This window comes from Bidens hawaiensis, unplaced genomic scaffold (assembly GCF_021521415.1).
Source record: "Bidens hawaiensis isolate Kalapana, Puna unplaced genomic scaffold, B.hawaiensis_p1.1 tig00004795_1, whole genome shotgun sequence".
In the NCBI taxonomy this organism is placed as follows: Eukaryota; Viridiplantae; Streptophyta; class Magnoliopsida; order Asterales; family Asteraceae; genus Bidens; species Bidens hawaiensis.
Window position 1 is genome coordinate 59,702 of NW_027491299.1, and position 12,362 is coordinate 72,063.

The 12,362-nt window shown below is 35.9% G+C and overlaps 1 protein-coding gene across 2 annotated transcripts; it reads left to right on the forward strand.

Moving 5' to 3' along the window:
• Positions 1–8,246: 8,246 nt before the first annotated feature.
• LOC143628084 (transcription factor UNE12-like) lies at positions 8,247–12,010 on the forward strand. Of its 2 annotated transcripts, none has more exons than XM_077097755.1 (7): positions 8,247–8,552; positions 9,288–9,367; positions 10,006–10,125; positions 10,241–10,306; positions 10,470–10,535; positions 10,800–10,877; positions 11,579–12,010. In XM_077097755.1, the coding sequence occupies exons 1-7, from the start codon at positions 8,294–8,296 to the stop codon at positions 11,807–11,809; spliced, it is 900 nt and encodes a 299-aa protein (XP_076953870.1). In that variant the 5' UTR covers positions 8,247–8,293; the 3' UTR covers positions 11,810–12,010. The 2 variants fall into 2 exon arrangements, with proteins under 2 accessions (XP_076953870.1, XP_076953869.1); XM_077097754.1 differs by having other exon boundaries at positions 8,247–8,548; positions 9,281–9,367; positions 11,579–12,007.
• The last annotated feature ends 352 nt before the right edge of the window (positions 12,011–12,362 follow it).

The window sequence follows — 12,362 nt, forward strand, 5'->3', positions numbered from 1 at the left end:
CTAGTTCGTCTCAATGCCCCATATCTTATCTCTAAGGTGAGTTTACATATCCCCTTTTTCCATCTTTTATATTTTGGGGGTAGCATGTATACCTTATCAACTTTAATCACGTTTTATTTCTTCATCTTTTGAAAACACAATTCAATTTATGTCTATATGTGATTATTGAATGCTTTATGATTATGCTCTATGTGCTTAAGTGTTTATTTTATGTTTGGTTGTTGGTATCTCATCCTCGTTTATTCTCATCTAGTATGATTATACACTTACCCAAGTACATTGATTTTGTATCAATAGAAACGGGTCACCATTTAAATATGAATTGTGATTTACCTATATGTATATACAACTAAAACTTATGTATACTCACCAACATTCGTGTTGACAAACTCTATTTTGTACATGTTACAGGTTCAAGTATTTGATATATTCAAGATCGAATATAGTTAGTTGACCTTAGGATATTTATTCAAATTACAAGTTATGATGTATTTATTTATTGAATTTGTGTACTTGTTTAATATTAATGAAGTTAAATAATTATTGTCGCTTTAATTAGTATCTTTTGAGCTACTGTCCAAATCAATACGCTACGCCCCGGCATGTTCCGCCTTTGGTCGGGGTGTGACAGATTAGTATCAGAGCCGAAGGCTATAGAATAGGTGGTTAGATATAACGACCTAGTAGCATGCTTAGGGTCCCTATACGTGATATGTCTTTACGTGTTTGCACCATAATATATATGATTGATTGCGGTATCTTAAATATTATATAGTGATTTGATATTACTCTTGTACACAAAGCACACACATATCCGAGGCTACGCCTCACTTTCAAAATTTTTTTTACTCCCCTCTCCTTGAGGATGATTCGTGTAACGTATACATAGTAACTGTAAGAGGAACACACATGTACACCGATCCCTTGAAACCAAGGCTTGTGAGCCTAAGGAAGTGCAATGCGCATAAATCTCGATCAGCCGCGAGACCTGGTTGCCTTCCTGGAGGGTGAGGTGTGAGTGTGAAACTTGTTAAGCCAAAGCGTATTACACCAAACGTTCACGAATCACTACCCTCATTGTATCAATCGTGGTCATGTGATGATCACATCCTTAAATCATAATCGAATTCACGGTGATACGTGGCTAAACTCGGTTCATCCTTATAATATTTTAGTTGAAAGAATTTGTGGGAAAAGCCATGGTGATACATGGATATCCAACCATTCATTTCAACGCCCTTATCTCGATTCAATCAATTTCAAATATTTTGCTGGAAAATTAAGCCATGGTGATACATGGATATTTCAACGTTGAAATTTTTTTAAAATTTTTGATTTTGTTATGAACGATTATCTTCATGTACTTATGAACGATTATCTTCATGTACATCTCAATCCACCGTTTAAATTTTACTGTTTCATTTAATTATCAATTTTATCAATACTTTAAGTTAAAGCTAATAAAAATTTCATTTTGTACCCTCATGAATTTTCACAAAAAAAAAAGACTCAGAAATTTTGCAATCTATCCCAAAAGTTAATAAAGTTTTCTAAATTTCGTCCTTGTAGCATGTCTTCATCCCACCTCACCAACCGTAACCGTCGCACCAGCAACTCTGGTCGTAGTATGTCGTCTCGCATTACGAAGGGAATCGTGGAAGCCCTCCCAATACTAATCTCTCAACTTCAAACCATGAATGCCACTGTCAATACTTCCGTAAGCCAAAACCCAACTGTTTGCTCAATCAAGCAATTTAAGAATGCTAACCCGACCAACTACTTTGGGACCGAGGGTGCTACAACCCTTCTTCAATGGTTCGAGCACATGGAAAGCGTGTTCCTCCACTGTGCATGCCCGGAAGACAAAAAGACCACTTATGCTTCAAGCGTTTTCAAATTTAGTGCCTTTACTTGGTGGAATAGCAAAAAGAAAGCCCTTGGGGCTGAGGTTGCCATGACCTTGCCATGGGATGACCTTAAGAAACTCATGCTAAAGGAATTCTTCCCGAAATATGAACTCATAAGTGTTGTAATGCTCACCATTTACATATGAATTGTGATTTACCTATATGTATATACAACTAAAACTTATGTATTCTCACCAACATTCGTGTTGACAAACTCTATTTTGTACATGTTACAGGTTCAAGTATTTGATATATTCAAGATCGAAGATAGTTAGTTGACCTTAGGATATTTATTCAAATTACAAGTTATGATGTATTTATTTGTTGAATTTGTGTACTTGTTTAATATTAATGAAGTTAAATAATTATTGTCGCTTTAATTAGTATCTTTTGAGCTACTGTCCAAATCAATACGTTACGCCCCGGCATGTTCCGCCTTTGGTCGGGGTGTGACAGATTAGTATCAGAGCCGAAGGCTATAAGATAGGTGGCTAGATATAACGACCTAGTAGCATGCTTAGGGTCCCTATACGTGATATGTCTTTACTTGTTTGCACCATAATATATATGATTGATTGCGGTACCTTAAATATTATATAGTGATTTGATATTACTCTTGTACACAAAGCACACACATATCCGAGGCTACGCCTCACTTTCAAAAATTTTTTTTTCAAAACCCTAGTTATTTAAAAAAAATTGGGAAATTCCTTAAGAATTCCCACCATTTTTACTCCTCTCTCCTTGAGGATGATTCGTGTAACGTATACGTAGTAACTGTAAGAGGAACACACATGTACACCGATCCCTTGAAACCAAGGCTTGCGAGCCTAAGGAAGTGCAATGCGCATAAATCTCGATCAGCCGCGAGACCTGGTTGCCTTCCTGGAGGGTGAGGTGTGAGTGTGAAACTTGTTAAGCCAAAGCGTATTACACCAAACGTTCACGAATCACTACCCTCATTGTATCAATCGTGGTCATGTGATGATCACATCCTTAAATCATAATCGAATTCACGGTGATACGTGGCTAAACTCGGTTCTTCCTTATAATATTTTAGTTGAAAGAATTTGTGGGAAAAGCCATGGTGATACATGGATATCCAACCATTCATTTCAACGCCCTTATCTCGATTCAATCAATTTCAAATATTTTGCTGGAAAATTAAGCCATGGTGATACATGGATATTTCAACGTTGAAATTTTTTTAAAATTTTTATTTTGTTATGAACGATTATCTTCATGTACTTATGAACGATTATCTTCATGTACATCTCAATCCACCGTTTAAATTTTACTGTTTCATTTAATTATCAATTTTATCAATACTTTAAGTTAAAGCTAATAAAAATTTCATTTTTGTACCCTCATGAATTTTCACAAAAAAAAAAGACTCAGAAATTTTGCAATCTATCCCAAAAGTTAATAAAGTTTTCTAAATTTCGTCCTTGTAGCATGTCTTCATCCCGCCTCACCAACCGTAACCGTCGCACCAGCAACTCTGGTCGTAGTATGTCGTCTCGCATTACGAAGGGAATCGTGGAAGCCCTCCCAATACTAATCTCTCAACTTCAAACCATGAATGCCCCTGTCAATACTTCCGTAAGCCAAAACCCAACTGTTTGCTCAATCAAGCAATTTAAGAATGCTAACCCGACCAACTACTTTGGGACCGAGGGTGCTACAACCCTTCTTCAATGGTTCGAGCACATGGAAAGCGTGTTCCTCCACTGTGCATGCCCGGAAGACAAAAAGACCACTTATGCTTCAAGCGTTTTCAAATTTAGTGCCTTTACTTGGTGGAATAGCAAAAAGAAAGCCCTTGGGGCTGAGGTTGCCATGACCTTGCCATGGGATGACCTTAAGAAACTCATGCTAAAGGAATTCTTCCCGAAATATGAACTCATAAGTGTTGTAATGCTCACCATTTACATATGAATTGTGATTTACCTATATGTATATACAACTAAAACTTATGTATTCTCACCAACATTCGTGTTGACAAACTCTATTTTGTACATGTTACAGGTTCAAGTATTTGATATATTCAAGATCGAAGATAGTTAGTTGACCTTAGGATATTTATTCAAATTACAAGTTATGATGTATTTATTTATTGAATTTGTGTACTTGTTTAATATTAATGAAGTTAAATAATTATTGTCGCTTTAATTAGTATCTTTTGAGCTACTGTCCAAATCAATACGTTACGCCCCGGCATGTTCCGCCTTTGGTCGGGGTGTGACAGATTAGTATCAGAGCCGAAGGCTATAAGATAGGTGGCTAGATATAACGACCTAGTAGCATGCTTAGGGTCCCTATACGTGATATGTCTTTACTTGTTTGCACCATAATATATATGATTGATTGCGGTATCTTAAATATTATATAGTGATTTGATATTACTCTTGTACACAAAGCACACACATATCCGAGGCTACGCCTCACTTTCAAAATTTTTTTTTTCAAAACCCTAGTTATTTAAAAAAAAATTGGGAAATTCCTTTAGAATTCCCACCATTTTTACTCCCCTCTCCTTGAGGATGATTCGTGTAACGTATACGTAGTAACTGTACGAGGAACACACATGTACACCGATCCCTTGAAACCAAGGCTTGCGAGCCTAAGGAAGTGCAATGCGCATAAATCTCGATCAGCCGCGAGACCTGGTTGCCTTCCTGGAGGGTGAGGTGTGAGTGTGAAACTTGTTAAGCCTAAGCGTATTACACCAAACGTTCACGAATCACTACCCTCATTGTATCAATCGTGGTCATGTGATGATCACATCCTTAAATCATAATCGAATTCACGGTGATACGTGGCTAATCTCGGTTCTTCCTTATAATATTTTAGTTGAAAGAATTTGTGGGAAAAGCCATGTATCATGATACATGGATATCCAACCATTCATTTCAACGCCCTTATCTCGATTCAATCAATTTCAAATATTTTGCTGGAAAATTAAGCCATGGTGATACATGGATATTTCAACGATGAAATTTTTTTAAAATTTTAGATTTTGTTATGAACGATTATCTTCATGTACATCTCAATCCACCGTTTAAATTTTACTGTTTCATTTAATTATCAATTTTATCAATACTTTAAGTTAAAGCTAATAAAAATTTCATTTTTGTACCCTCATGAATTTTCACAAAAAAAAAAGACTCAGAAATTTTGCAATCTATCCCAAAAGTTAATAAATTTTTCAAAATTTCGTCCTTGTAGCATGTCTTCATCCCGCCTCACCAACCGTAACCGTCGCACCAGCAACTCTGGTCGTAGTATGTCGTCTCGCATTACGAAGGGAATCGTGGAAGCCCTCCCAATACTAATCTCTCAACTTCAAACCATGAATGCCACTGTCAATACTTCCGTAAGCCAAAACCCAACTGTTTGCTCAATCAAGCAATTTAAGAATGCTAACCCGACCAACTACTTTGGGACCGAGGGTGCTACAACCCTTCTTCAATGGTTCGAGCACATGGAAAGCGTGTTCCTCCACTGTGCATGCCCGGAAGACATAAAGACCACTTATGCTTCAAGCGTTTTCAAATTTAGTGCCTTTACTTGGTGGAATAGCAAAAAGAAAGCCCTTGGGGCTGAGGTTGCCATGACCTTGCCATGGGATGACCTTAAGAAACTCATGCTAAAGGAATTCTGCCCGAAATATGAACTCATAAGTGTTGTAATGCTCACCATTTACATATGAATTGCGATTTACCTATATATATACAACTAAAACTTATGTATTCTCACCAACATTCGTGTTGACAAACTCTATTTTGTACATGTTACAGGTTCAAGTATTTGATATATTCAAGATCGAAGATAGTTAGTTGACCTTAGGATATTTATTCAAATTACAAGTTATGATGTATTTATTTATTGAATTTGTGTACTTGTTTAATATTAATGAAGTTAAATAATTATTGTCGCTTTAATTAGTGTCTTTTGAGTTACTGTCCAATCAATACGTTACGTCCCGGCATGTTCCGCCTTTGGTCGGGGTGTGACACTACATTCCGGGTATGACTCAAAGAAAATTAGCCTCTCATGGTAGCCGTAGGTCTTCAATTGTTGATTGAAACTTGCTAGGCATCGATCGAATGATGATTAGTTGTGTTTCCTAGTCCTAAGAATTGTCCCAAAATGGCCAAGAGAAGTTAAAAACGAGTTAGGGTTTATTATTGCCTTTTATACCCTAAAAAACTCGTAAATTCGCGTCACATATCGGTACCCGGCGTAAGCTACTCCCTACCCGACGTAAGCTACACCGGGCCTTGTTTTCCAACGCCAAAACCAACTGTTTCAAATTGCTTACGCCCTTTTGTCAGCTCTTGGAGCAATCTACACCGGGCCCGAAGTAAGTTAGGCTGGGACCTGAAATTCCATGTTTTTGTCTTGTTTCCAATCCACCGCTTGTATAACTTGCTTAGGCTCAACTCTCCACTTTGATTAGCTTCCGTTTACTCCCCGATCTTCCCAAGGCTTCATCCCATGCTTGTACAAGTCCCAATTTTGCATATTTAACGTTCAAAGACCTGCAACATATAAAAATGTATGAAGTACCATTGTTCGCATACTAAACTAACTAAAACTAATAAAATAAGACAACTAAATACATGATTTATTCACGTTCAGCCGCTAACAAGCTACTTGAGATCCGCTCGTTAAAAGCTCGATCGAGACGAGGTTAAACAAGCCTAGGCATCTCGGGCCTAAAAGTAGGCTCGTTTACTAAACCACCCGAGCCAAGCATCTTTTATTGAGCTTGAACCGGCTCAAGAGCCTAAACTAGCCTATCGCATATGTAATTTTTATAATGTATATATATGTGTGTGTGTATGCATATGTACATATGTGTGTGTTAATAATTACTATTAAATAATATATATAATGTTAAAAAAAATAACTAAGCAACAAATATTATGGTATATATAAAATTATAATTGAAAAGGTAATATAAAAATAATTATAAATATATTCAAGTTAAATAATAAATAGAACCAGCCGAGTTCAAGCTTGAAAAACTACCCAAAAGTCGAGCTTGAGATTTAGAAATAAAGATAAAAACGAGCCGAGCTCGAGCCCCGTATAAATTAAATAAGCCGAGTTCAGAGCATTCTCATCCAGTTCTTATCCCTATATCTATAATTACACTAAAAAACACTACATTTCTCTATTTTTTTTAATTAAATAATTTTTTTTTGTACTTTATTCATTTCAGTTTTCTCTCTCCACCCTATAATTTACAAAAAATCACTACTCTTTCCCAAAATTTACAAAAAATCACTATCTTTTCTCTCTCTACCCTATAATTTACACTTACAGCTACTCAAAACCCCACCATATAATTTACAAACTCCTTTTACAAACATTTAATGAACCGGATAAGAATGCTCTCAAGCTTAGTAGATAAGAGTCTATTTTGCGCTCCTAGGTTTGTTTAGCCAAGTGTTTTATGATATAAAGATATAATAATAAAAGCAAGTATATAATAGTAAAAAGCAAGTATTGTGGGCCCTCTTTTTGATGATATAAAAAAACGTCTGATGTGTTTGTTGATAGAAAGAAAGAAAATGATGTTGTCATAGCTGCGTGTTTTCCAATACCACGCATGCTATTTTCCCTTTCCCAAACTGCCCTTCCTCATCTCTTTTACTACCTCTATTGCCACTCTATTTAATCATCATTCATCATCTTTCTTCAAGTTCCAACCAATGTTTTGAAAACCAGTATTTAACTTGTATTAAATATTTGGATTTTTTTGAATGATTAATTTGGATCACTCACGGATTACTACGCGATCATATCCGCCATCAAGCCACCAATTCATGAGGAAACTCAATATTTGAGAAAAACCTTCTCTTATGAGATTCGAATTCAGGACCTTATGGTCACTAAGTCTTATCCCACCACGACCATCACCAAGTATTAAATATTTGGTTTGAACTAAAAAAATAGTATAATCAACTGAACCGGATTAACAGTTTCCCTTATAATCTCATATAAATGCAATTCTAACTCAAAAATATATTAAAATTATATGATTCCAAAATATAATCCAAAAGTTAACCATAATAAAAATAATCCAAAAGCATTCGATTTTCAATATATAATTCAAAAGTTACACGTTTCAATATTAATCGATTGGTTAAAAGTTACGCAAAATAAAGAAGTAGCTTGAGCTTAGAACCAGTTTGTTGATTTAAACCTACATTTAAAAAATAAACCCATCAATTCCGTGTTCTAAAATTTATTGTCCAGTATTAGTTTTTAAAACACTGCTTCTAAGTTCCAGTTCGTCTCTTCACACACACACTCTCTCTCTCTAACTTTCTCTCTCTAGGTTTTGATTCACTCGCCGGCGATATATCTCCGGCATGGCGTCGGACCCGCCGGAGGGATACGGCGACGACTTTCTGGAGCAAATTCTGGCGATTCCGTCGTACAACATCACCGGTGGATGCTTACCTGGCAATACGGCCGATTCGCCGGAAACAGTTTCCGTTCATCATCAACAGCAGCAACAGCAACCACCGGTGTTTCCGTTAGGTTTGAGTTTAGATAACGGCGGCCGTGAAACGATTGGACCGTTTACAGGTCAGCAACTGCAGCAACAGCAGCAGCAGCAGCGTGTGAGTTTTTGTTAACCTAATTATTACGCTTTTGAATCGTGTTTGTTAATCGTAAATTTCTAAGTGTTGATTTTAGGCTTCTAGGTGTAATGATTGATATGGTTATAGCTAGGGGTGTGCTCGGTTCGGTTAATAGCCTCAGCTAAATTAACCATTCGGTTTTTGGTTAATTGCTTAGTTTTTCAGTTTTTGGTTCGATTAATTTAGGTTAATAATCAAAATCAAATTTGGGCTAAAACTTTTACTTAAAAACACATGAAATGTATGCATAAAGACATGAAATGAATGTATAAACATGAAATGGAGATATAAATACATGAAATGGAGGTATAAAACTATAAATACATGAAATGGAGGTATAGAAGCTAGATATATATATGAAAATATGAATGGTTTGATTCGGTTAATTTCATTAACCGAGGGTATAAGAGATAACAGATACCACTTTTCGGTTAATCAAATAATTTTGGTTCAGTTTCGCCGGTTTTTGGTTCAGTCAACTGTTCGGTTTGTAACAGCATTTTGTAGTTGTGAACTGTGATTGAATGATTGAGAATTGTAGAGGAGCTAATTTTGGTTCATTTTGTGAGGTTTTAACCTAATTAAGCGTTTGAATCGTATTTCATTCATATTAAGTATTGATTAATATTTTTATAGCAGTATCTTGTAGTTTTGAGCTGTGAGGATGATTGTGAACTGTAAATGTGTTAATTTTGGTTTATTGATGTGCAGGAAAGAGGAGGAAACATGAACATGAGTGGTTTGTTTCCCCAATTTGAAAATTTGCCGTCACACTTGCTGATGCATACTGTTCCACAGGTTCATGAGTCTCATTTTGCTCTTGAAATTGATGATATATGTCTGTGTTTTAAGTATTTGCTTGATGCAAACAGTGCATATGGTCTATTAAGTTTTGTTTGAGTATTAGAAATTGTTGCAAATTAATCATGATATATGCCGTGTTGTAGAACTCGCTAGGCGCTAGTTGGGTGGTGGGGTACCGACTTGTGATTAATAGGGATTAATCGGATTGGAATGTTTTATGTAATATTTCAGAATTATATACATATTCAAAATTTTATATATAAGTTTTCAAACTTATTAATCCGATTGAATCAATGAGTTAATCTTTAAAATATATTTTAAAGATTTTGAACAATTTTGACTGATTTTGACAGGTTTTGACTGAAATTGACAAAATTTGACCAAGATTAACTTAATTTGGCCGAAATTTGACCGATTTGGTCCGCCTTTGACCAAATTATTGGGTCCGATTAGCTGAAATCGGTCACTCATCAATTACTGATTAATCGCTAACCAATACCGATTTTTTACAACATTGGATTTATGTGATCCAGGCAGTGTTTATTGAATGTGAATGCTCTCTTTTCATGTTTATGAATTATTATATGCTCTGTATTTTTTTAAAATTTTTATGGTTTTTGTTGAAATGGCAGGGGTTTCAAGGGCAACCAACTAGCAGTACAGCTGTGACTGTGCCTCATCCGCCTACCATTCGTCCTCGGGTACGGGCACGACGAGGACAAGCCACAGATCCTCATAGCATAGCTGAGCGTGTAAGACAATTTACCAGCATTATATGTATATATATTATGTATGCATGGATTTATGTATATTGCAAATGTTTTACCGTTTGCGTATTGGCTTTACATGTGTAAATTTAATTTGCAGCTACGTAGAGAAAGAATTGCAGAAAGAATGAGGGCTTTGCAGGAGCTTGTCCCCAGCTGCAACAAGGTAAACTTCAAAGTGACATCTAAAAAAGATTGCTATTTATATTGTGAATCTTTGAACAGAACAATTTAGGAGGTTGTACGTGTTAAAACATATGCTTTCGTACGACTTTCAATCCAGTCTGTTTGATGTTGGATGTTGTTTAGCTAACTCTTCTTTTTTACAGACTGATAAAGCTGCTATGCTTGATGAGATTCTGGATTATGTGAAGTTCTTACGGCTTCAGGTTAAGGTAAAAAATATCATTCCAAGACCAATTTCATTAATGGTTTCAATCATGATATGAGTTATGATCCAACAGTTGGATATCTCTGATTAGCTTTTGGGAAGATCCAACAGTTGGATATCTCTGAGTAACTTTTGGGAAATAGAAGATATAATGGTGATGCTCACTACGTGTGCATTATGCTTTAGTGTTGCATTTTTTTAATATGTTTCTTCTCTTTTTAAGATTTTTCTACTTGATAGTTTATTATTTAATTGGCTGATGCAACAGGTTCTTAGCATGAGTAGGCTGGGTGGAGCTGGTGCAGTGGCACAACTCGTATCTGATGTCCCGTTACAATCTGTTGAGGTAACACCCTCTAAAACTTACTCTGAAAACATGGGTCATATCATACCCAAAATTAACGGTCAGAGTGGTAGTCGCTTTTGGCCCATAAGCCAACCTCAGGGCCACTCTTGGAGCTGTTTTATAGTACATTTAAAGTCAGACTCGATTTAAAACGACGTATATGACATCATAAGTTGTATCTTTTATCATTAAGATCAGATGATCGTCATATTTTAGTCGCTTAAACTTTTAGTTTAATCGAGTGTCCTATGATGTATATTATATAGGTATTTGAACCCAATACCCAACTTTGAACACTGAGTTCTTTATAAAAAGTAAAAAGTAAATTTATGGCCCTCAATTGAATGGATAAAGTAAAAAATCAAAATGTCCTGATTTGAGTTTTGAAATGGAACTCACATAAAAGGTAAAACCTTCAACAAAACTTTAAGTTATATTAGATAATTTGTAAATTCAACCTTTTTTTGTTTGACATTACCAATAACTGCCATGTCAGCTAACCAGTGCTAAAATATCCCTAAAATAAGCTTTGGTCAACTTACAAATTGTTAGTGTTGACCCTAAAGTTCTGGTCAACTTTGTTTGCAAGTTGACTCAAACCAATTCTAAAAAAACTCCCTAAAATATATATTGAAAATTATCATATTATTATTCTGGTAAAGTATGCATGGCTAAAGTATTGATTGATTGATGTATAATAGGGTGATGGGAACGAAAACGGATATAATAACGAGCAAAGTCAAGCAGCATGGGAGAATTGGTCAAATGATGACACAGAATGTGAAGTAGCAAAGCTAATGGAAGAGGACGTTGGGGCGGCCATGCAGTTCCTTCAGTCGAAAGCATTATGCATCATGCCCATCTCACTTGCATCGCTAATCTACCCGAACCACCAACCCGATGTTAAACCGGAGCCATCTGCACCGTCTTAGACCCCCACCTTATGACTAGTACTACAGCTAGCTTTTGTGTTGTTTGGTGTATGAGGAAAGTAGGAGGATTTGTAAGGTGAATGGGAGAATTTGTTTGATCATCCAGACTAAAATGTGTATTAATCACTTCACATGGATAACCCTACCCTACCCAACTTAGTTGTGTTTATCATTATTATCTTATTAATTTTGATAAATATATATATATATATGTTCAAAGCGACATCTTAGTCTAGGGTGTTTGTCATCTTTGTTGGTTGATGACGATAAGCCAAGTTTTAGCCTAGGGTGTTCGCCATCTTTGTTGGTTGGACGGCGGTAAGCCAAGTTTTGATGTGGTGGCCTGATTATTCGCTGACTTATGTGTTCGGGTTAGACAAGCTGAGAGCAAGGATAAGGATGTGAATTTCTGGCATGATACGAAAGAAACATGAAATTTGTGGATTTGGGTTTAAGCTACATGGTTTGGGCTGGTGTATCTGTTTAGCTAAAAGGTCATATGTCAATCCGTTGGGTTTACGTGCTCACTCCATTAGTTATTAAAATGTTTTTT

What these genes read in the sequence shown, in the direction of transcription:
- LOC143628084 (XM_077097754.1), top strand. Translation starts at nt 8,294, where the DNA reads ATGGCGTCGGACCCGCCGGAGGGATACGGCGACGACTTTCTGGAGCAA. An exon ending in TGATGCATACTGTTCCACAG is followed by an intron (nt 9,368 to 10,005) that starts GTTCATGAGTCT and finishes TTGAAATGGCAG; the next exon opens with GGGTTTCAAGGGCAACCAAC. An exon ending in TTGTCCCCAGCTGCAACAAG is followed by an intron (nt 10,307 to 10,469) that starts GTAAACTTCAAA and finishes TCTTTTTTACAG; the next exon opens with ACTGATAAAGCTGCTATGCT.